This window comes from Artibeus jamaicensis, unplaced genomic scaffold (genome assembly GCF_021234435.1).
Source record: "Artibeus jamaicensis isolate MK-2021 breed Jamaican fruit bat unplaced genomic scaffold, CSHL_Jam_final scaffold_1964, whole genome shotgun sequence".
Lineage (NCBI taxonomy): Eukaryota > Metazoa > Chordata > Mammalia > Chiroptera > Phyllostomidae > Artibeus > Artibeus jamaicensis.
The window spans coordinates 17,024,375-17,048,839 of NW_026522030.1; the positions used below are offsets into that span (position 1 = coordinate 17,024,375).

General features: G+C 38.6%; 1 protein-coding gene across 2 annotated transcripts in view; it reads left to right on the forward strand.

Moving 5' to 3' along the window:
• ERP44 (endoplasmic reticulum protein 44) overlaps window positions 1-24,465 on the forward strand; it is a 64,215-nt gene that overhangs the window by 31,531 nt on the left and 8,219 nt on the right. For both annotated transcript variants that reach the window (XM_037140801.2, XM_037140802.2), the window contains 7 exons: window positions 3,744-3,859; window positions 11,020-11,204; window positions 12,606-12,721; window positions 13,199-13,256; window positions 14,336-14,452; window positions 18,395-18,506; window positions 19,376-19,517. In XM_037140801.2, coding sequence (XP_036996696.1) covers window positions 3,744-3,859; window positions 11,020-11,204; window positions 12,606-12,721; window positions 13,199-13,256; window positions 14,336-14,452; window positions 18,395-18,506; window positions 19,376-19,517 — 846 coding nt within the window. The remainder of the gene's footprint in view (window positions 1-3,743; window positions 3,860-11,019; window positions 11,205-12,605; window positions 12,722-13,198; window positions 13,257-14,335; window positions 14,453-18,394; window positions 18,507-19,375; window positions 19,518-24,465) is intronic.

Below are 24,465 nucleotides of genomic sequence, written 5' to 3' on the forward strand. Positions count from 1 at the left end.
TTAACATAATACTCTCTAGTTCCACCCATGCTGTTGCAAAGGGTAGGAGCTCCTTTCTTTCTGCTGCCTAGTATTCCATTGTGTAAATGTACCACAGTTTTTTGATCCACTATTTCCCGATGGGCACTTAGGCTATTTTAAGCACTTGGCTATTGTAAATTGTGCTGCTGTGGACATTGGGGTTCATAGGTTCTTTTGAATTAGTGTTTTAGGATTCTTAGGGTATATTCCCAGCAGTGGAATCACTGGGTCTAAAGGCAGTTCCATTTTTTATTTTTTGAGGAAACTCCATACTGTTTTCCACAGTGGCTACACCAGTCTGCGTTCCCACCAACAGTGCACTAGGGTTCCCTTTTCTCCACATCCTCTCTAACACTTGTTTGCTTATTTGTTTATGGTGGCCATTCTGACCGGTGTGGAGTGGTGTCTCATTGTGAAAACCCTAATTGGTTTTCTTTCAGCAGACTTTAGGGAATCTGGTCCCTTCTTACGTAAACAGCTATATCTCTTGCCTTTCTCTACTTCCACATTTCTATTCTAGTTATATTGAATGTTTCTCAGTTTCTGTAATTTCTGTCTTTCATCACCTTTAGTCATAGTATTTTCTCTGCCTGAATGGCTCAGTCTTATCTACTTATTTACCTAGTTAAGTTGTAATTATCTTTCAAGCCTTAGATTAGATGTCACTTTCTGCAGATCACCTTCCTCCTCTCAAGTCAGATTAGGAACCTTTTCTATATCCTCTCATAACACCCTGTATTTACCTGATCCTAACACTCATGTGTTAAAAAAAAAAAAAAAAAAAAAAACGTAAAAAAAATAAAAACACACTCCTGTGTTGTGGTTTAGTTGGTTTGTGAGAAGTTATCACATCTGTCTTTTTTCAACTGTAATCCCCAAGCACTTTGCATAACACTTGGCAGATAAGTATGTAATTAAGTTACTGAATGAATGATGTATAGGTGTATAATGAACAAATGTTGAAGACACACAGAGAAAGTGCCATTTATAAAGTGTGTAATAAAGGTAGCATTTTCAGGGTAAATTAGGTGGAAGCTTATGTAGTCCAGTCCTTTAAGAATAAAATTGAGATTTAAAACAGTAAAGTATTTTCCCAAGGTTACCTGACTAGACGTCGGCAGAGTTAAAACTAGAACGAAGTTCTCTTGATTAAGGGATTTTATGTGTTTAAGAAAGAGAATTAGAATGTTCCACTGACCTTGTTATAAAAACTGAAATGGAAATGTGGGCTAATTGCAGTTATTTGAGAAAATATATTACCCCCAAAATACCTTGAGTTGTTCATGAATTAGTGCTCTTTTATTCCGCTGAAAAAACATAGGAAATTGGCTGTAGGACATAGACATACACTGTGTAGCCTCACAGGCTCAACTCTGAGCTCCCTCTGGAAAATATGAATGTGACACAGTTTAAGGACGAATTCTGTAGCAGAGCCGCCGAAAATACTGATGTGATAAATCACAGTAGGCGTTTAATATTCTGTTACGTGCCAGGATCTTTGTGCACGTTGTGTTTGATGCTCAGCACTACCCTGCAGGTATGTATTATAACTTCCATTTTAGATGGACTTCATTGAGGCTTATTAGAAAGGTCATACAGCTAGCTAGTAAGTGGTGGAACTGGGGTTTAAACTCAGGTTTGTTCGACTCCAAAACTTACTATTTTTCTTCACTGAGTCGTACTAATAAGTGTCCCCAAATTGCCCCTGCAAAAAGACTTTACCCACTTGGTTGCTTTGTAAAGGGTCGATTCAAGCTTCAGGTTGGATTCAGATAACTCTTAAGGTCCTTTTAATGGATTTATTGCTTTTGTTATGTTACTTTTACAAGTGTAAATTTACATATGTATGGGAGCGTGTGTATGAAGGTTCAGTGATACTGCAGTTGAACTTTTATTTCATCTTCCACTCCCACTTTTTGGCATTAAAACAGATTCTACTTTAAACAAGAACCTGTACTTAAATACTTACTGGGCAGCAAACTGGACAATGCAGAAAGGAGCCCTTAATGTGCGTCTTCACCTGAGACGGGAGGGAGCCTGTCTGCTGATTCTTGACTAGGCCACATCCACTTCTTGAAGAGGGCGTTAGTCAGTGCCTACCCACTTCCCTGCCCTCTGGCACCCTATTTTTTTTATCAAACTGTAAGAACCCACAAACCTGTGGTCCTCGCCTCTCTAGTTCCTCCATCCTGTCACTTTATTCATTTAACAGACATCTGTTGGAATGCTTATTAGAATATGTAGTCAAATAAGACACGGTCCCTGATGTCCACAGACCCCACCCACCTATCCCAGATGGGATTTAAGAATGCTAAAAGAGGGAAGAGCCACTTGAAAGCAAGCGATTGAAGATACAGATTGTGTCTGCTTGATATATTCTAGGACATCTCCTTAGGAAGTCAGGTGAGTGGGCCAGAAGAGATATATACGAAAAGCAATAGGGAGGAAGAATGAAGTTCGCATCCTCTCGCGGCTTTAATATTTTTGTTGAGTTATAGTTAATATGTATGACGTCACATATGGATTAACTCTTTAGTTCACATGCTTCATTTAAGTACATTTCTTGGTGGAAAATGACTCTGAAAGCAATACTATCAATTATAGTTGTTTTTTTTTAAATTAACAAATTCTCATTTACTTTTTCATATGAGAATCGACCGTTCAAACCCAGCTGGTGGTGTGTTGGTTCTGATTCTTTTTTTTTTTGTCAGGTCCCATAGCATGTGTTTGGGAGGCGGTCGGCCTGATTCAGGGACAGTCAGAGTTAGGGGTGTTGAGTTTCTGGAATATTGTGGGGTTTGTGCCCCCTCTATTTTTAAAAGTAAAAATAGAACAAACCAAAATGAGAAGGGAATCGTGGATAGGAAGTCTCGTTTAGGAATTTAGAATTTTTTTTCTCTTGGACTTGATATATTTATTTAGTTAGTTATTTATTTTTAAAGATTTTATTTATTTTTAGAGAGGAAGGGAGGGAGAGAAATATCAATGTATGGTTGCCTCTCATGAGTCCCCTGCTGGGAACTGGCCTGCAACCCAGGCATGTGCCCTGACTGGGAATTGAACCGCAATCGTGTGGTTCACAGGCCCATGCTCACTCCACTGAGCTACACCAGCCAGGGCTAATGGTGTAATTAACATGTTTATAGATACAAAAGCTCATTTTAACCAGGGGTAAATTGTGAGGGGAAGCAGTTGTTATATACTGTATATCCTTTCTATGTGACTTATTTATTTAGTATGCTAACTTATCTATGAAATTTGATTAAACTACTCAGGTAAATTGGTCTAATGTTTGCAATAAACCTACCATTTTAAAATTTTGAACAGCAGTCTAAAAATATTCATTATTAGAGAAAGCTAATTGTTAAAGAAATAACTGCCCAAGTCTCAGTGGTTCCAAGTCCAAGGGGATACATCTTAGAGGGCTTATCGCAGGCTTGTTTCCTGGCCTTTACGAGGAGGGATCCTTAGCTGTGTATTCCATAATCTTGGCCATTTTCCCAAGGTGAAAAAAACCCCAAAATATTTTAATTATTTGTACAGTCTTTGAATTCAAAATTATCTTCCTCTCTGATGAGTGACAAGATTCATCACTAAATTAACTGTGCTTGTCTCAAAAGCTATTTATTGTGTATATGGCTAAACATCAATGGATAATAACTTATACAAGGTTTTATTCAGTCTGCTTTTCAGTTTTAATTGGTATCCTTCTCTGTGCATAGGTGTCGTTTCAGCCAGATGTTGCATCCAATTTTTGAGGAAGCTTCCAATGTTATTAAGGAAGAATATCCAAATGCAAATCAAGTAGTGTTTGCCAGAGTTGATTGTGATCAGCACTGTAAGTACTTCAGGAGGAAGTTGAAGAAACTCTCCCATCCCCACCTCTCTTACACACGCACACGCACACACACACACACTTTTTCAGAAATGCTGTGCTTCAAGTGGAGAACAAATCAAAAAAGTGCTAGTGACCTTGCTCAAAATGTTAATATTTAATGTTTTATACTTATAACACAGCTTTCCATTTTGCTATGTGAAGGGTTTAAGAATTCTTAATTTTATTTTTTAATTAAAATGTAGAACAAGTATATAAATAGCAAATCATAACTAGCAATGTTTTCTACCAAAGCTAATACCAAAATCAAATAAAATTGCAATATAGTTTTAGGGGGAAAAATGATTTCTGTTAGGTTTCGAATCATGCAAAAATATCATTTGTAGTCATGCCAAATAAAATAACCTCAGATTTTTATGTGTTTCTGTTATTTAAAAGGTTCTTTTCAGATCTGCTTAGACTATCTTTGAGTTATAAATAGCTGTAGTTACTGTTTATAATTATTGAGAATATGAGGAAGCCTGGGTTAGGCTCTCAGAATCCAGCCTCTTGGATTTCACCTGTCCTAGTGGGGCATTCTCTGTAAAATCGTCTTGGTTTTCTGTACACATGACAGATTTCTCTAACCCAAGCTAGTGAGCTTGCAGTAGTGTTTCCTCCCAAGTGCCACCCCATCGTACTTGAACTTTCGTCTCTCATAGAACCAAACAAATTACATTTTGCAGTTCTGATTCCTGTGTGTTGGTTGTCTTACCAGTTTTAATGTCATTTCTTCGAAAGCAGGCACTTTGTCTTTTCTGCTTTTAGTGTTTTTGTTTTAATCTTTTTTAACTGAAGACTAAACTACTCATTAATCTCTGAATCTCAAGAATCTGACAGTTTCTGGGAGAGGGAGACTGCTCGTTAAAAGCTTGTTGCATTGAATTATTGGTAATTGGACTGAGTATAGAACTCTCCCACTCTGCATGTTTCCTGTCCTGTGCCCTTGACAATAAGGAAGTGTGTGTGCGTGGGCACTGACTTTATTTTACTGATGAGAAAATGGGAGTAAGGTGGCTTAACCAGTGTCACACAGGTCAATGCCCAATCAAGCCAGAGTTAGAATTTATATCTGACTGGTTGCCTTCACAGACCTGCAGTAAGTTCTTACTTAATGTTACCTATGGGTTCAGCAGCTTGAAGTGAAAGGACTGTGACAAAATCAACTTCACCGTAGTCTAGTTGATATAAATAAAAGTTACCAAGGCATGTCATCGATGTTATTGTACAACAGCTTTGGACAAAACGAAGTTACTCAAGGATCTGCTATGTTTGCTTTTTTTCTGTTCACTTCAATAAACATTTTGGAGACTTACTAGGAAAGTCCTATGCTAGATAGAAATGGCTATAATAGCAAAGCATTTCAAAATCTAACCAGCGATACTGCACATTTCTGTCTCCTGAGATTCGTAACCACATAGGATGAAGGGAACAATCAAAGGTTGTTGGTACATACATGGACTGCATGTTCTCTCTGCTTTCTGGATCTTTTCTCCCACCTCCCGCTGACAGAGAACATGTTTTTGATGTGGGCTCTCATTTCAGATCTTTCTGGTTTTTTATATATTTAATTAAACATTATAGTACAGGTAGCAATGCAAACAACTCTGAATTTGCATCCTAAAATCTGAAATTATGCTTTCACGCTTGTAATCATTGGGAAGAAAAACTGACTATTTTTGTACCCTAAATATCATTTATTCTGTCTTTTAAAAAGATTAATTTACTTTTCACATAAATATGACATCATTGCTAGTAATCAAGTTCTCTTGTAATGGGAATAAATAGCCTTAGTTCAGATCTTTTAATCCACCAAAGAGATCTCCAAAATTAGTTTTTTTACTAATGAAAGTTATATCTCAGATATTGTGTATTTTCTCTAAATTTTTATTCCCTTCTGTGTAATTTTTCACTTTCTAAAAGTGACATTATGAAATCCTTATTGATAATTTACCTACATGTTCCACTCTCTCCTTAGAGATTGGAAGACAAACTGTACTTTTGATGACCCCTTACATGCCAATTGGATTATAGAGTTTTGAACTGGGAGGACTTTAAGAACCCTGTGGTCCAGAGATGTTAGGCAGATTGTTCTTTGGTAGGATTTGTTTTTAATAAGAGATTGTATAAGTTCAGCTTACACAATTTAACATTTGACACATGTATGCATCCATAAAACCATCACCACAATCAAGATAATCAACATATGTGACATCCCCCCAATTTTTCCTGTGGTCCTTTAAAGTGGTCCTTCTCTCCTCCATCAGTCGTCAGGGGACATGGAACTGCTTTCTGTTACTGTAGATTAGTTTGCACTTTCTAGGATTTTATGTAAGTGCAGTCATACATTCTGCTGTGTGTGTGTATATTTGTTTTTTGACTCAGCATGGTTATTTTGAGATTGTTGGCATGTGTCATTGATTCTTATTCATTGAGTGACATTCCATTCTATGGTTATATACCACAATTTGTTTAACTGTTTACCTGTTGACAGACATTTGGGTTGTTTTCCAGTTTCAGGCTATTACAAATAAAGCTGCCGTGAATATTCAGGTACAACTCTGTACATGTGCTTTCATTTATCCTGAGCATAAACCTAAGTCTGAATTACCTGGGTCATAGGGTAGGTGTATGTTTAACTTGAAGAAATTGCCAAACTGTTTTCTAAAATATTTGTACTCTTACATTTCCACTAGCAATGAGCATTCCAGTTGTGTCCATATTCTTGCAAATGCTTGGTATGGTCAGTATATTTAATTGAACCTATCTGGTTAGGTTATTAACACTATAATAATTTATAATATTTCCTTATTGGGTTTTGAGAGCTCTTCATATATTATGAATACAAATTCTTTTTCAGATGTGTAATTTGCCAATATTTTCTTCCATTCTATTCTAAGTGTCTTCAATTGTGGTAAAATACACAGAACATAAATTTAACATCTTTATTATTTTAAAATACACAATTCAATAGCATTAAGTATGTCCACATTGTTGTACCACCAGTCTCCAGAAGTTCATCTTGCAAAGTTGAAACACTACTCATTAAACTTCCTGTTTCTTCCTTCCTCATTCCTTGGCAACCACCATTCTACTTTCTGTTGATATGAACTTGACTACTCTCAATGCTTCATGTAAGTGAAATTATACAGGACTTGCCTTTTAGTGATGGGCTTATTTCACTTACCTAATATCTTCAGGGTTCCTCCAGGTTGTATCGTGTGTCAGAATTCTCCTCCATTTTAAGCCTGCGTAATACCCCATCGTATCTGTGTACCACATTTTGTTTATCCCTTCATCTCTGCCTATGGATGCTTGGGTTACTTCTACCTCTTGGCTATTGTGAATAATGCTGATATGAATATGAGTATACTCAAATACCTCCTCAAGACCCTACTTTCAATTCTTATGGAGATATACACCGAAGTAGAATTGTTGGATCATATAGTACTTCTAGTTTTTAATTTTTGAAGTCCAATTTACCCTTTTTAAAAATGGATTATGATTATGGTGCTGCATCTAAGAAATATTTATTTATGTCACTCAAGATCACAAAGACTTTCTACCATGTTTTACTTCCTAAGTTTTATAGTACACCAGGGGTGTCAAACTCATTTTCACCGGGGGCCACATCAGCCTCATGGTTGCTTTCAAAGGGCCAAAATAATGTTAGGACTGTATACATGTAACTACTCCTTAACTGTTAAGGAGTTGAAATTACATTGAGCCCTTTGAAGGCAATCACGGGGTTGATGTGGCCCCCGGTGAAAATGAGTTTGCCACCCCTGATATAAAGTTCTACATTTCAGTCTGTGATCTATTTGGAGTTAATTTTTATACGTGGCATTGTATGTGGGTTGGAGTTTATTTTTTACATATAATTATCAAGCTGCTCTGACCTTATTTGTTGAAAAAACTGTCCTTTCTGCACTGACTTTGCACCTGTGTCACAATCAACTGACCATGTGTGTGAATCTATTTCTGGTCTCTCTATTCTGTACCAGCGACCTATTGAACTGGATAAAGCAGAAAAATAGACCGTGTATGTAAAATAAATGTAATAAGTGTTTGCATTTTGAGATATGGACAGCAAATTAATTTAAAAAACCAAGTGGAAATATTCACATTAGATGAGAAAGCTGATAGGGAAGATTCAGCTAAAGAGTTTCTTTTTTTCTCAATTGAAATGTCACTGCTAGTTAAGCAATTTTTATTCAAAGTTAGCAAAATATAACCAAAACATTAATAGTGGTTTTCCCCAGTGGTGGTTGGATACAAATGCTTTTTGTTTTCTTTTTTGTAATTGTCTTTGTTTTCTAAAATTTCTACATATACACACAATTAAACCTTACCCTCGCTTCAGCTGTTGATCATACTCTCACTTTATCTCATCTTCGGCCGGCTTCTCATTTGGGGAGTTTGGGAGTAGAATTAATCACTCTCCCTAGTGGTGGGTGGTCATGCGGCCTCAGGTGTTGGCAGTCTAGTCAATCTGCCCCTGGTGGGACCAGGTTCTCTGCTGACCTCCAGTGGCTATAGGCCATATGGCAGAAGACGTCCATAAGCGATTTGCCCGTCAGTGCAAAACCCTACTATAGCAGTTTTAGGAAAGTACTTTGTAATCGTCCTTGAATTAGTCAAGCTCATGTTAAGAATACCAGAATTACTCTTACCTGTCTGCTTTCTAGGGCTAACATTAACCTTTCACATTGTAAATTGAGACGCTTTATGGGAGCTATGCATAAATGAGGCATTAAGAATAATAAAATAATTTTGGACAATAATATTGTATTATAAACATCAAACTTGCTAAGAGACTGGATCTTAATTATTCACACCATATAAATGTCCGTTATGTGAAGTGGTAGAGGTGCCAACTACCGCTACAGTGACAGTGACATTGCAGCACTGCAGTGTGTAAATGTATTAAACTGACATGCTGCACACCCTACACTCACAGTGTTATGTCCAATATATGTCAATAAAACCAGTTAAAAAAGGAGAACGAGGAAATCTACAGTAAAGAATTTATGAACATAAAACAACTTGGATGGGCAGGCTTACCCTGAGTCCTGAGTAAGCATCTAAGGCTTTCTTGGTAATTTTTCTGTGTAGGGTTTTCTTTTGTTGTTGGCCTTTTGTTTGTTTTTTCTCATTCAGGGGAGGGCATGGTTTGGGAATGAAAAAAAGCTATATAGTCAGTGGTGGTTCTTATCCTAGAGCCACAAGAACAATAATCCCTGTCTGTTGAAATCATTTGCCTCCGTACTGTCTGCCATGGATCGTAGCAGGGTAGACCATGCTGGGACAAGGTCACGAGACAGTTTCCCCACGTGGAGCCCTGCTGGGCTTTAGGCAGGCAGTCAGGCAGGCAGGGCCCATTAAGGAAAAGTAAGTGACCATCGAAGCAAAAGTACGTGCTAATTTTCCATCGGTGAGCTGTTAACCTTCTGTAATTTATAATTCTTTTGACATCCATTTTAACATTTCATCCACCCACCTAGTAAAAAAAAATATTATACCCCTTCAGTCATTTTTTGTTTTATTGTCAAAATGTTATGTTGTAATTATCTTAAAATGACTTTTGACTCAAACATGTAAAAAGTCACCTTTATGTCTTAGATTATTGATCAGTGTAATTTTAAGGTATTTGCTTTTTTTAAAAAGATTTTATTTATTTATTTTTAGAGAGGGGAAGGGAGGGAGAAAGAGAGAGAGAGAAACATCAAAGAATGGTTGCCTCTTAAGCGCCCTCTACTAGGGAATTGGCCCGCAACCCAGGCCTGTGCCCTGACTGGGAATCAAAACAGTGTCCCTTTGATTCCCAGGCCGGCACTCAATCCACTGAGCCACACCAGCCAGGGTAAGTCTTTGCTTTTTAATAATTAAAGGCCACCTCATTGTGTAGCACACCTGCTGTGTGATGTTTGAGGATTAAACCTCTGCCACTCAGTATTTTCAGTTATTATTTTATCTTTTTCTATCCATAAGTGGAAAAAAGTTACATTGTTTCATTTTGTACGTACACTTGTTATTTCTGCCAGGACTATGGCAGTAGCTCCTTACTTGTCTCCCTCGTACAGTTGTTCCTACCACTCCAGGTTCCTACCACTGAGTTTTCCTCAGATCTAGAAAGCTCAGGTGCTCAACAGAGACTTATTGCAGTTGTCCCTTGTGTTTTGCTTCTGTTTTAAAACGACTGGAAGGGAAGGCAAGATTAGACCATTTTCATGGTTTTTTTTATGCCACCATTTTAGAATTCTGTCCTCATTTTTGCTCAGTTGAGAAAAACAAGGGCACCTGTTTAAATCACTTTGGCGCTCTCTCAGGTCACCTTTATTCTAAAAATTCAGTGCATCTGTTATCATTCTCCTACATGACATAAGGCATCTTAGTAATTGTGATTCCTAAAAAATGAGATCAGCATACATTTTATTTATAAACACAAATTTTAATGATTTTTCAAAAAGAATCTTCACTACCTCAGAATATGCCCATAGGTCATAATAAAGGGATTATTTTTTTAGTGTATACTTCTGAGTTTTTATTTTATTAGCTTGTAAAAATTTGCACACTTGGGATTATAAATTATTCTAGCAAAAAATATCTAATACTACTCTTTAGCTGTAGAAAGTGATTTTTATTTAAATTTAGTTTTCTTTTATTAAATGCTTTAAGAGACCCTCATAGTATAGGACAACTTGAATGACTTTTCAGAATTGGAGTTTTGTGTATTCTAATTCCTTTCTGGAATATATCATAATATTTACTAACATTTATTTAGAGTTTGTATTATCTCATTTAGTCCTTAAAACAATCCTATGTGGTAGGAATTGTATCCTTTCTTAAAGATGAGAAACTGAGGCACGGACAAATGATGCAAGTTAAAAGTTCCCACAGCCAGTAAACTGCAAATTTGTGTTTGGAACCAGGTAATCTGTGTCCAGAGCTGGCCCTCTTACCAGTACAAACTTTTCGTGATTAATTTTTTTCTCTAACACAGAGAAAGAATTATTGAATCAAAACGTTCTCATTAAGTAATTATGAGGCTTTGGACTATTTGGCTAATGGGCTTACCTAGACCAAGTACAAGGGTGAAGTTAATTTTTTTCCCATTCTTTTAGCTGACATAGCCCAGCGATATAGGATAAGCAAATACCCTACTCTCAAATTATTTCGTAATGGGATGATGATGAAGAGAGAATACAGGGGTCAGCGATCGGTGAAAGCACTCGCAGATTACATCAGGCAACAAAAAAGTGACCCTATTCAAGAACTTCATGATTTAACAGAAATCTCCACTCTTGATGTAAGTTGTTAACTTTTGCTGGATCAAATGAACATTGCCTGTTTAACTAATGTAAAGAAATTCTTACACAATCAAAGAATCTGTACATTTTCTTATAGTTCATTACAATGGATTTGACATATACTTACATAGCAAGTTAAATTTTTCTTCAATTATTTCTCAAGGGAAATGCTAATGTTTTACTGAACCTTTGGATAAAGTGTATAGCACACAGTAAAGTTGCACTAATTTGAATTAATTGAGGTCAAAGGGTAGCTTGAATTATGAAAAAATAAATGTCAACGTCAGGCCTACACAACCACAGTTTTCATATTTTATTTAGTGGACACCCTCCATGTGTCTGATCTAATTACCCCTTAATCAGCTCTTTGATAAGTGTTTTTCTGGTCTCTAAAACAGCCCCCCCAAAGGGATTAGACAAAGAACACATATGCATGATCCATGAACATGAACAGCAGTGTAGGGATTGCCTGTGGGAGTGGGGGACAGGCTGGGGACACAGGGGCAAAGGGGGAAAAGTTGGGACAACTGTAGTAGCATAAACAATAAAAAATTAAAATAGCCCCCCTCAATAATAAACTTAGCAAACTCTTTTGTTTGTACACTAAACAGTGCTTTAAAAACACAAAAACAATTGACTTGGGGCTTTAGATTGTCATTGTCAGGTTTGAGATTTATTCTTACCCTACTTACAAGCTAATAAGTTAACTGATTATAGTTTTCACGGATGCTGTCAAAAGACATAAGGCTTATGGGTCGGTGACAAAGGACTTTATTGCTCACATTACAGCCACCAATATGAGCATGTTTGCATTTGTTTCTTTGACCCCTGGGTCTTATGTAGGTGACATAGAGGGCCCACTTGGGTGTCTGCATGTGCCGTGAGTTGTCTTAAAAGAGAGCTCTGGGTTCTGGCAACCCCCGTGTCAGTGCTGGTAGTAAGCCTGCTCTCTGTCCTGGAGAGAGGCACAACCCCGAGAAACGGTCTGGGTGAAGAGTGGTCCGGGCTTTGCATTTTGTGGATGCCTACATGTGAAGCAGTGTGACAGGCCCTGGAGGAGTCTACCTACAATCAGCCATGTGTTAGGAATTGATGTACCATTTAAAAATATTTTAGAATTAGTCACCTTATTTAGGAAAGGACTATCATTGATTAACTAGTTATCTATTAAAATTTTAAAATAATATGCTAGAAAGGAATATTTATAATTACATTAGAGTTAAGATCGTTTTCAATCCAATGTAATCTTTAATAGTTTTGGACTAGGTTTGGGCTAGGACAAAAGCCAAATATGTGTTTATAATCATACCTCATTTTGAGATAATTGAACAAGATGGGTAAATGGTATAACATGTTTATAAAACTATATATGTTTGTAAAATAATCACATTATTTTACAGCGCAGCAAAAGAAATATCATTGGATATTTTGAGCAAAAGGATTCAGACCACTATAGAGTTTTTGAAAGAGTAGCAAGTATCTTGCATGATGATTGTGCCTTCTTTGCTGCTTTTGGGTAAGTATCTTAGTTGAGAGTGTGTTAGCGAAAGTGGGTCAGTTTGGCTGAGATACTAAAACTAAAAATTCATGGATGAGTCTGACTTACAAGCAAATCAGTGTGTTTTGTGATTGGTCTGTGTGACCACATCCATGACCTTGATCCCCAGTAGTGGTAATATCTGGTTTTAATAGTAGTTTTTTAGTGTGAAAACTGCCAATCCAAACTTATAAAATACCAAGTCAGAAAGCAACTAGCTAACACTTCCCTTCTTAAAAAATCTGCCTTGTATTAAATTTTCATTTAATAATTTTTTAAAATATGTGCTTTCATTGGTATTGCATAGTCTCATAAGTAGGGCAAGATGGGCAAGCATATATTTCAGATATATAATTCCTACATTGTAAAACAGCTAGCCAATTCTGCTTCATTCAGATATATTACTGCTATTACTTTTCTTAGTAAGTATTAGTATTACTTCTCTCTTCCTATTAGGGCCGTTTCAAAACCAGAAAGATATAGTGGAGACAGCATTATCTATAAACCACCAGGGGTAAGTTGCTATGTTGTAGTGTATGTGATTTTAAATATAAATTAAATACATGAATTATTAATAGTCTGTCATTGTACTTTTTCATATATACAAAAATAGTCTATATTATTCCAATTCATAATTTTTATTTTAATGTCTGCAGTTTTTTGACACTTTAAACTTTTTAATTTTTCTGTAGTCACATGAATGAGACTTTTGCTTAGAAAGATCACTTTCTATTTTGAATTCAGATAAGAATTTGCCTGTATTTTCTGCAAGTGCATGTCTTCAGGAGTAGCTTCCACAGTGTGAACTAGTAGATCATCAGAATCCAATATGGTGTCTCACAGTGTTAAGAGCATGAGCTCTGGAGTGAGACTGAGTTTTAATGTCAGATCTGCCACTTTCCCAGGTGTGTAACTCTGGGATAGTTTCTTAGCTTCTCTCGTTTCAGTTTGTTCATTGGTATAGCTGGCCATGATAACAGTCCTACTTAGGCAGTATTTCAAGGATTAAATAAGTCAGTGTGTATAAGGTATTTACAATACTGCTTGGATACAGTAGGTTTGTTAATGTTAGCTGTTAGCTTAGTTAGCTTAGTTAGTGTTAGCTGTTATTTTTATCATTTAAGTTCTTCATAAATAGTGATTTTGAGCCTATGTGTAAATAATTAATAGTAGAGATAGCTATGCCTTAGATTTATATAGCATCTTGTATTTTTCAAGGCTTTTTCATGGGAAATCTCCAAAATTTTTTCTAATTATCTTCAGCTCTAGGGATAGCTAACTTAATTCTTTGGCTAAATCTTCGTTTTCACAATGCCTGCCTGCCTGCCATTGGTGAAGAGACTGATAAACAGTTAATTGACACAAGTCCACAGAAAAGCAGAAGGCTTAGGCATCACAGGTTGGATAATTAGTCACCTGATAATCAGAATTATCCGATTTTTATCATTTACAGTTCTCTTTCTCAGATGTTTCATGTTTTTTGCTTTTTTTGTATCCCCTATAGATTTTCTGGGCTCATAGATGGCTTTAAGAATGCATTTTTGCTAGCACAAGTTAGATTTCTTTACTATTTTTTTTCTGCTTTTGTAACAGCATTCTGCTCCAGATATGGTGTACTTGGGATCTATGACAAATTTTGACGGGACATACAATTGGATTCAAGATAAATGTGTTCCTCTTGTCCGAGAAATAACATTTGAAAACGGAGAGGTATGAGCTATGTAAAGTGGGTCATTATTTTTAATTCAAATTTCTGAAAAAGCAAACTTTGTCCACTCATCTTATACTATTTTACTACTTATCTGTAGTAAAAAAAGGGTACAGTTGAACATACCTACATCATAGCTATTTCTGTGATATGAGCCCATGGTTCTCACCTGTGTTGTCCCAGGACCCCTCATTACATTTCCTGCAATGTCAGTGGTTCATCTCAGTCTTGAAAATGAATTTGAAAATGCCTCTCAGGTGATCCTGATAACAATCCTGGGTTGAAGATCCTTGTTTAGGGCATTTCCTTCAGAAGCAATGCTCTGCAGATTATAGTTACAATTAATTATATAGAGTGATAATCTTTTGCCATAAAAAAGTCTTTATGATTCCTGTCTATCCTAAGAGAATGAAGTTATGAAATCAATTATCAGTTATCGTGTAATTGACCTAAGTGACTTCATGTGCCTAAAACAAAGCAAACATACAATCCCACAAAAATGAAGCACAAAATCCTCAGAGGTCCAGGAGCAGTACAAAGGGCTATGTCTATGAGACATGTCTCTGTATTTTGTACTATATTAAAAATATATCTTTTTATTTCACTCCATTTTTAAAACCCATGGCCTAAGAATGCATTTTTAAAGCATTTTAAATTCAATTTTAAAAAGCTTTTTATATGCATATACACTTCAAAGAACTATAATAAGTGTATAGTTCAGATTTTAAATGTACAGTTCAAGAACTTACCACATAGTAAACACACCCACCAAGTCACCATCTAGTCAGAAGCTGGCAGTTCTGTAAAGGAATCAGTACGTATTTTAGGCTTTCCAGTTCATGTAGTCTCTGTGAAACAACTCACCTTTGCAGCTGTGGCGCAGAAGCGTAAGTAAGTGTGGTTGTGTTCTTTCTTAGTTTATTTATCATATGTACATCTCTGCTACTTTTCTCAGTTCTCTAGGCTTCAGGTATGCTTGGCTAGAGGAGAAGGGAGGGAGAAAGAGAGGGAGAGAAATATCAATGTGTGGTTGCCTCTCCCATGCCCCCTACCAGGCACCTGGCCTGCAGCCCAGGCATGTGCCCCGACTGGGAAGTGAACCAGAGACCACTGGTTCGCAGGCCCATGCTCAATCCACTGAGCTACACCACCAGGGCTAAATTGCTTACATTTTTATTGTATTAGCTCATTTAGTTCTCAGAGGCTCAGAAAGATTTAGTAACTTGTCACAATTACATACCTGCTTTGGCAGGTTTTGCAGGAATAGTTTTCAAAAACAGTTTAAAGGTATAGAATGGAAAATTTTAAATAGTAAGACAGGAGTTCTAACTACCCCTAAATCACTTAAACCCCAGGGGTAGGCATCCAACCCATGGCCCAAGATGGCTATAAATGTGGCCCAACACAAAATCGTAAATTTACTTAAAACGTGAGGTTTGTTTGTAATTATGTGTTGTAATGCATTTAATGTATGGCCCAAGACAACTCTTCTTTCAGTGTGGCCCAGAGAAAACGAAAAGGCTGGACACCCCTGATTTTTAAACTATGAGGAAACTTCTGTATATGGTTATCTTGATAATACCTCTCTTGAATCTTTTATTCCCTGGTTGGTAAAGAATATGTTGATGTGTGCACAGGAAAACTTACAAGCCCAAGAATAACAAATTACCAACTACTATGCTAATGTATATAAATTAGTTCAGCAAATAGATTTTTTCAAACTATTAACCCATACTTTTGTTTAGTCTAATAAAATAATGTTACATTTGTTTTTACTTTTAACTTCAGAGCTCTTAAGTTTTCTAAAAGGTGACTGCTGAGTCTTCTTTCCCAATTAGTGATTTATTCAGCAACACACGTGTCCTCGTTTATTCCATCATAGGTTAATCGTGCATTATTGCATATAAAAATCTGTGAGCAAAAGAGAAGTGAAATAAGATTCTCTGTCTTTAAAGGGTTACCAGTCCAGTAGTTCACATGCACAGAGAATGCAATATAAAGGCTTGCCCCATGCCACACGAGGTGCACTGAAGAAATGTCCTGGGAGTTCAGAGGACAGAATTCATTTCTTTAGCAGAAGTGGGGCAGAATCAGGGATGCCTTTCCAGAAGAGGCTTCAGTCCTGAAACAAAAAGGCTAAAAGAGAAACAGAAGTACTAATGGAAGTAGGGAAGTAAGAGGAGGAGACTGCGTTAATATTGAGTGTTGAAGGTTGGTTGGACTTTGAAACGGAGGTAGTCAGCAGGCAGTTGGAAATCTGGACTTGGATTCTCAACGGGAACTGGACACTGAGGCATACAGATAAGGGCCCCAGTGGCGTCAGGAGTGCTGATCGAGATTGCCGAACTATTTGAAGTTGCCAGGCTAGAGCAGAGAAGCCCAGAGACAGAACCGTGGGGAGTTTGTGAGCCCAAGAGATAAAAAGTGAGAACAGGAAACCTTAAATCAGCTTGCAGAAGATCAGGATGCCCTGATTGGTGTGGCTCAGTTGGTTGGGAGTTGTCCTGCAAATGGAAAGATCACCGGTTTGATTCCCGGTCAGGACACACGCCTGGCTTGCGGGCAGGTCCCCAATTGGGATGTGTATGAGATGCCACTGATTTTCTCTCACATTGATGTTTCTCTCCCTCTCTTTCTCCCTCCCTTCCCCTCCATCTAAAAAATAAAATCTTTCCAGAAAAAGATCAATATAATGCCAGGGGCTAGGGGAGGAAAGATGGGGAGTGACTGCTAATGAGTACGGGCTTCTTTTTGGACTGATGAAAATGATGTGTCATTAGGTGGTGTTGATGTTTGCAGACCTTGTAAATATAATAAAGCCCACCAAATTGTACACATTAAAATGGTGAATTTTGTGGACTATCAACTTTTGAAAGGTAAATGTGACAATAAGCTTCATGATTTATTCTGTATATGGATAGAATAGGCTTAAGCATGGAGCTAGGAACCAGAAGAAAACTCCCGTATCAGATGGGCCCCAGTTTCAGTTTTTATAGGATACAAGACATTCGAGTTTTCTGCGGTAGCAGTGTCCAAATTGTAGAGAGACACACAAAAGGATAGTTGATGGAAATAATTTTATTATTAGGCCCTTTCTAGACTTTTCCTTATGAATCAGAACTTAGCATCTATCTGTTAGAATAAATGATGAAAATCTGTCTACTCATCACATTTCTCTTATATTATTCTCCAATAACAATAATATACCATTTTAAAGCAGTGTATAATTTTCAAGTCAGTTTTATGTATTTATATATAAAACTGTATGTATGTATGTGTGTGTGCGTATATATACACACACAAGGTATGCAAACACATATATTGTGATGGGTTTTGTTAATGTTGGAAATTGTGTGTTGGTTAAGAACTGGCTGTGTAATGGGGGGTTTGTGATTTGCTCTGACTCAAACACTCTTCAGCTTTGGGTAGATCTCATATAAGTTTTTGCATACACCTTAGAATGAACATAAGTTTGCAAATCAGATTTATTTACTGCTGGTACACTCAGTTTTTCAGTGTTCTATGTGAAGAGAGTTTACCCCACTGTAAAGTCTGTGGGGCAGACCATGTTTACCACACCCTAAAATCAACATTTTGATAAAGAGCCAGCCTAGTTTCTCCTTTGGCCAACTCCTTTTTCAAATGTCGTGTCTTCATCCAATACTAGTTAACAGACCAGCACAGTGGTTACTTTAAGGCAGGTCAATTCCTGCAGTCGAGCAGGACATGAGGGCCCTCTGAGTGCCTGGGACTTCAGGGGGAGGGAGTGCGCACCTTCTTCCCTTTATGTTCGCTGTACCATTGGGCCTTCCCTCCGCTACCCGCCCCCCACCCCCGGGATGTTGCATGTTACACGGGTTGGAGTCATAATTGTTCCTGCCTAGAAAATCGCTAGGACCAAATGGAGGTGCCTGGTAATTCTCACTGAATACTTCTCTACACAGGAATTGACAGAAGAAGGACTGCCTTTTCTAATACTCTTCCATATGAAAGAAGACACAGAAAGTTTAGAAATATTCCAGAATGAAGTAGCCCGACAATTAATAAGTGAAAAAGGTAGACAGATTAAGGTGTTTATTTTCATCTTTTCTCTTTGTTTCTTTCTTTCTCCCCATTCCCTTCCCCATGACAACCCCAGAATTTACACGTAGAGTAAACATGGGGGTGAGAGGCATGAGTAGAGAGGTAACAGGAAGCGATTACTCTTCTTGTTACACCGTGTCTGTTTTAGCTCCCAAAGATCAAATTGCATGAAAAGTGGGGCCACGGGGGGACGCCATTAGTTTTAGGCACTGTCTTCTAGCTCCTTGGTACTTGCCTGGTCCTTTTGTGACAGGTGGTCCGGGCATATGGCTGAGAGAAAGTCGAGTTCTCTGTGGACTTCTCCAAAGCACCAAAACCAACCTGAGGCGCCACCGGCTTTCCCTTTGTAGTTAAGAAAGCCAGACATACCCATGTCTGAAGGCATTGTATAGAGTCATACCCATATTAGTGACTTAGCCAATATTTAGAGGGATGAATTAGATGAAAAGTCAACCTGTCAGGGACTCGAAGGACGTCCTTGATGAAATAAAGACAGTCCCAGGAGAACAGGTCATAAGCAGTTTCGGGAACTTGCTTCCCAGACCTGGGTAGTCTGCAGAGTGGAGGAGTATTCATGTAAGAAAAAAAAAAGCATTCACTATAGTATTTGAATTCAGGTTGAGGTCATACAGTTTTTAAGAAAATTATGCTGTCTGCCCGAAGAACTTAAATCTACCTCTTTGAAGTGTTGTAATACTCAGTTACAGTCTTTGTGACCTCTGTGACTCTAAAGCATTTGGGGTTTTTTTTTTAGTGTATACTCTTTATGAATTTGCAATATATAATAAGAATATAACCAAGGAAATTCTGATCTCCCTCTCCCAATTCTTTTTCTCATAAAGGTACAATAAACTTTTTACACGCCGACTGCGACAAATTCCGACACCCTCTTCTGCACATACAGAAAACGCCCGCGGACTGCCCCGTGATAGCCATCGACAGCTTTAGGCACATGTACGTGTTTGGAGACTTCAAGGATGTATTGTAAGTAATCGTTTTGGGTTTTTAAATTACTGATATATGTCTCAAAAATGAACGGAAAACAATGGTTTGGATATTTTAAATAATCTCATGATGGAATAGTAATACTTTATTATTTGTATGGAAAATGTTATTTTCTTTTTCATTCTAAACTGTGGTATCCTTGACAATGAGAATTACTATATATTCCTATAGGAATGCTAGCATTAGGTGATCCTAATGCGTGGAAATTAATCTCTGAGAGGAATTTTTTGGCCTTTGAGAAATTAGTTCTGAATTGAGTTTGGTCTTTGTCAGCACATCAAGGTAAATAGAATGTAATCCTAGAATAGAATCAGGTTAAAGGAAATTGGAAATATTACTGCTTATGTGTGACTGTGTCGAGCAAGTATATTAGTGGTATTTAAGACCCAGAAAATGGCTATGACTAGGCATTTCTAAGGGCATATGAACCGTCGAAAGAGCAGATAAGTGTTCTGTTTGTTTTCAGCTGTTCATTGTATTAATAAGCATAAACCTTGTAACTACAACAATAAATGTCTATCAATTTCTGAGATGTTAAATACAATAGTAAAAATTGGAGACGTTTCTTCATATATGAAAAATGTAAGCAATACTGTGGTATTAATTCAAATTAGACCCTTTCTTTTAAAAATTCATTTATGCTTTTTTATGTCCAAAGATTAAATTGCATATTTAAGGCATGATTTGCAGCCCTATTGCAGAATAAATGATCTCTCTCACTTCTAAACATTTCAACAGAGCTGCAGTTGTTTGGCAGAAGATTCTCAGTCCTAACACACAGGAGGCCTAGAATCGAGTCCTGCCTTGGGCATGTACTTAGCTTCTCTGTTCTTGTTTCTTTACACTTAAAATATGGTTGATGGCGCAGCCTACCCAATGGCATTGTTATGAGAGTTAATGTTTTCTAAATGATAAAGTGCTGACAAACAGTTGTTATTACTTTACCTACACTCAAAAGAATACCATTTTAGCCTGTTAACTCATAAACAGTTATCCAGGTCTTCTTAGGTCCGAAAGCCTGTAGAAGTTAAACGTGGAGGTGAGAAGCAGCAGGGCGTGGAGAAAGGGCGCCCTGGCAGTAACAAGTACAGGGTCTGTGGCAGGAGATGAGTGGATAGGAGGGAAGGTACGGAGGGATGAGGTCCAGGGAAGTACGCAGGGGCTAGCTCATGAAAACTGTTACATGCTCTATTATAGAAGTTTGGCATTGTTTTGAGAACTGAGGAGCCAATGAAGGGTTTGGGCGAGGGGATCGTTTTTTAAAGATCATTCAAGATGCAATTGGAGAATAGATTAGTGGGGTCAAAAGAGAACCTAGGGTCTAGACTGTTCAGTAATCCAGGGAAGAGTTGATGATAGATAACCATAGATGATTCTTGAGTGAACAAATTACCTAAATAAATCCTGGCAGGAGCATGAAAGCTAGAGAGAAGCAGGACTTTTGAGACAGTTTGTAGGTAGAATAGGAAGCCGTGGTATGTTAATGAATAGGGGAGGAGAGGCCATGATGGCCAGAAATTCGACACAGACAGTTAATTGAGTTGTGTTGCCTTCACGGAGCTCTGGAGCTCAGAGGAGGAGCACCTTGTGGTAAAGATAATGAGTTCCAGGCGCTGGCCAGGTGGGTCGCTCAGTTGATTCAGAGCATCATCCCAATAAGCCAAGGCTGTGGGTTTAATCCCCCGCAGGAGACGGCTAATGAGTGCGTGGATGGGCGGAGCAACAAATTGATGTTTCTCTCTCTCTCAATACATAAAAATAACTTAAAAAGAAAGAGGCTAATGAGTTCCTTTTCTTGATGTATTCAATGCGAGGTGTCTGTGGGTTACAAAGGAGAGTGCAGTGGGGAGTTTACGTGGGACTGAGATTTGACAGTGAGTTGAGAAGATAAGGGCTGGCTGGCCCTGAACACATGAGGACAGAAACAGGTGAGATGACCCACAACAGGGCTGAGAGTGGAGCCCTGAATGAGACGAACATTTAAAGGGAGAACAGAAGGAGGGACGTGAGCAACAGGCTAAGGAGAAACCGGAATCAAAAAAGGGAGAGAAAAACCAGCAAAGAGTGATAGGGTCATTGAGGGAGGAGCACTTCGGGCGGGAGGAGTGCTCAGCCAGGAGAAAAGGGTGAAGCGGCTGGTAGGTTTCTTCCCCCCCAAAGGAGGAAAGGAACAAACAGAAAAACCCACTGTCTTGCAAAGAATTGGAGAGTGACTGGTGAGGAAATGAAGATTCGATGTGAAAATTCTTGCAAGAAGCTAGCCTTTAAAGGGAAAGAAAAAATAAGGGAATACAAGAGACACATAGGATGAAGCGAATCTTTAGCTTTTCTTTTCATTTCCCCCTTAGGGCACAAGAAATTAACATGGTTACATTCTTGTGGGAGTCAAACGGAGTGAGGCTTATTGAAGAGACGGGGAAAGGGGGCTGGTTGATAAAGCAAAGCCGGAAGGAGCACAGAGGAAATGAGAAGCAGAGAAAAGGAAGTAACCTTTCTCACTAGTGAGCAGAGAGGAAAGGAAGGGTACAACATTTCTTTGGGTTGTGGAGGGTTTGGTGGTAAGTGACAGCAGCCAGACTGCTGAGGTTCTGTTCTGATTCTTTTGTAAAGAGGGGAACAGGATCGTGTGCTGCGAGTGGGGGTGTGGGGAATAACTACAGGGGCAGAACTGTGCTGGGTATAAAAAGGGAGAGTAACTTCCCAGAAATCCACCCTAAAGATCCAGATATCCCTAACATCCCCCGGCATTTATGTAAAAACGGAACTCATATAGTCGCCTTAGTAAGTGTGTGAACATTGATTACTGGACTAGATGGACAGGTCCTAGCTGGTTGGGTGTCCTCCTCCTCTCACTTCTTCCTTGGCTTGCTTCCTGAAGCTGCAGCCTCAAGCTAAGAGATCAAGGTAGTTGAGAGAGGGTGGTGTCAGGGGCTGGGCTCACTGCAGGAGCCTCCGGGCAGAGGGACTGTGCTGGCAGAGGTGCTGCCTGATTGGGGGATCGTTGCATGAAATTTTATCAGCACGTTTCCCCGTTGTTAGTAGTGGATAAATGCTGGGCTGTTTACACACCTCTTCCCTGTCACTGGAAACTTATAGCCCTACTTACAAAGTTGAGTGGAAGTCAACAGGATGCTGACTAAATGATTAGGTTTACTAATTGGTGATGTAACGGAACTACAGGGTGGGGCAAAAGTGGGTTTTCGCAAACTCTTGCATTATTATTTACTCATTATTATTTTCCATATGAACAGCTGTGAGCCTGCTTTTGCCCCACCCCGTATATGCTGGACTTTGGCCTTTATTCCTAGGAGTGTTGTGTTTCACATCAGGGGAAGCCCATGAGGAATTCCGTCTTGGCTGTCTTAAGTTTCCTCCTCCAGTTTTGAAGTCAGATTTAGAAACACTTTAGCACTTTTGTTACCAAACAGCAAATGGGGTCCTGCTTCCCGCTGCCACTCTCTAGGCGAAATTCCGGAAGCAAAGGTTTGCTGATAAAGGAGTCTTTATTCAGAAGCTACACATTTTTGAAATAATGGTTATCCACATACACTAGTCACTTAACAGCTTTAATCACTTAAGCCTGTCAATTAAGGCCAAAATCTTTAACATCTGAGTTCTAGCATTCCCCCTGTTTTTAATTATCTTATTTCTTTCTATAGGGTTAGTTTACAAACTATAACAATATAAGATACAAAAGCTGCACAGTTTTGGAAGAATGGCAGGCTTCTGCCTCGGAGCTTGGCCCCTCTAGCGCACCCAAAGAAGGGGAACCCTGCCTCCCTCTGCCAGGCCAGCCCAATCCTAGACTGTGCCCAGAGTTTTCTTCTCATCCAAAATACTGTCCATTGGGAAGTGCAAGCAGCTACAGCACCATCATCCAAGCATCCTCGAGGAAGAGAGAGAAGAGAGCCCAAGAGCCCTTCTTTTATTTTGAATCTTCTGGCCCATAATTCCATGCGCTCTGGAGGCACTCACCTTCTCGGCCAATCCCGTCCTGGACCGTTTACCATGGCCTCCGTCAGTGTCCTCCTGGGGCCTCTTCCTCCTCCTCCCCCAGGATCTGATCTCTCTCTGTCACTTCTGATTCCACTTTGGTGTCTGTAAGAGAAGCCGAACTAAAAAGTGGTTGTATTTTTAAGACACGACCCAGTCCCCCTACTGTCCAGCTGTAGTTCACTGGACCAGGAAGTGGACACTTGACCATGAAAAGCTCACGTATCAGCTGGCAGCACTGTACTTGAGTCCTGGTGTGAAAAGAAACTGAGCCAGTGAGATTCTCTAAAGAAATCTGAAAAAGGGAAATACTCCTCTCCCATCCTGCAAGTAATTATCCTATCAGTAGGGACAGAGAGAAGAGAAGTGACTGGTTGAAGTTCTTTAAAACAAATTACTCCTCTAAGTTCTCCCTTAGGTGTCTGATTTCCCCTTCTAGGCACTGTTCCCACTAATATTTTTTTACTTGTAAGAAGGCACATGCTGTGTGAACTACAGACTGAGCCTATGTGAATAGACATTAGTGTTAAAAATCAAATAAAACATGCAGCAAAGTGAATCTGACAAATTTAATGGCTTGCATAATTGTTATTGTGCTGCACAGTAATTAAGGCTTAAGTGATAAGCCGTTTCCACAAATTACTGTAATTACTATTACTTTTACGTAGTAACTCAGCATTTCTGGGGTCATACAGAGGAAGCAAGGTTGTAGAGAGGAGAGAGAAAGCAGATGTGCGGTGGGATCTCCTCCCACGCCAGACGTAGGCATTGGCGGTGGGGGGTCCTAGGAGTGTTCTTTACCCCTCTTCCTTTCCAGAGAAACCGAGGCTTAGGGAGGTAACATACTCAACAGAGGCCATATAACTAATCAGTGGCAGGGCTAGGCTTCATGTCCGAGTATATTGAACCCTGAAGTCCCAAGTTTGTAACACTT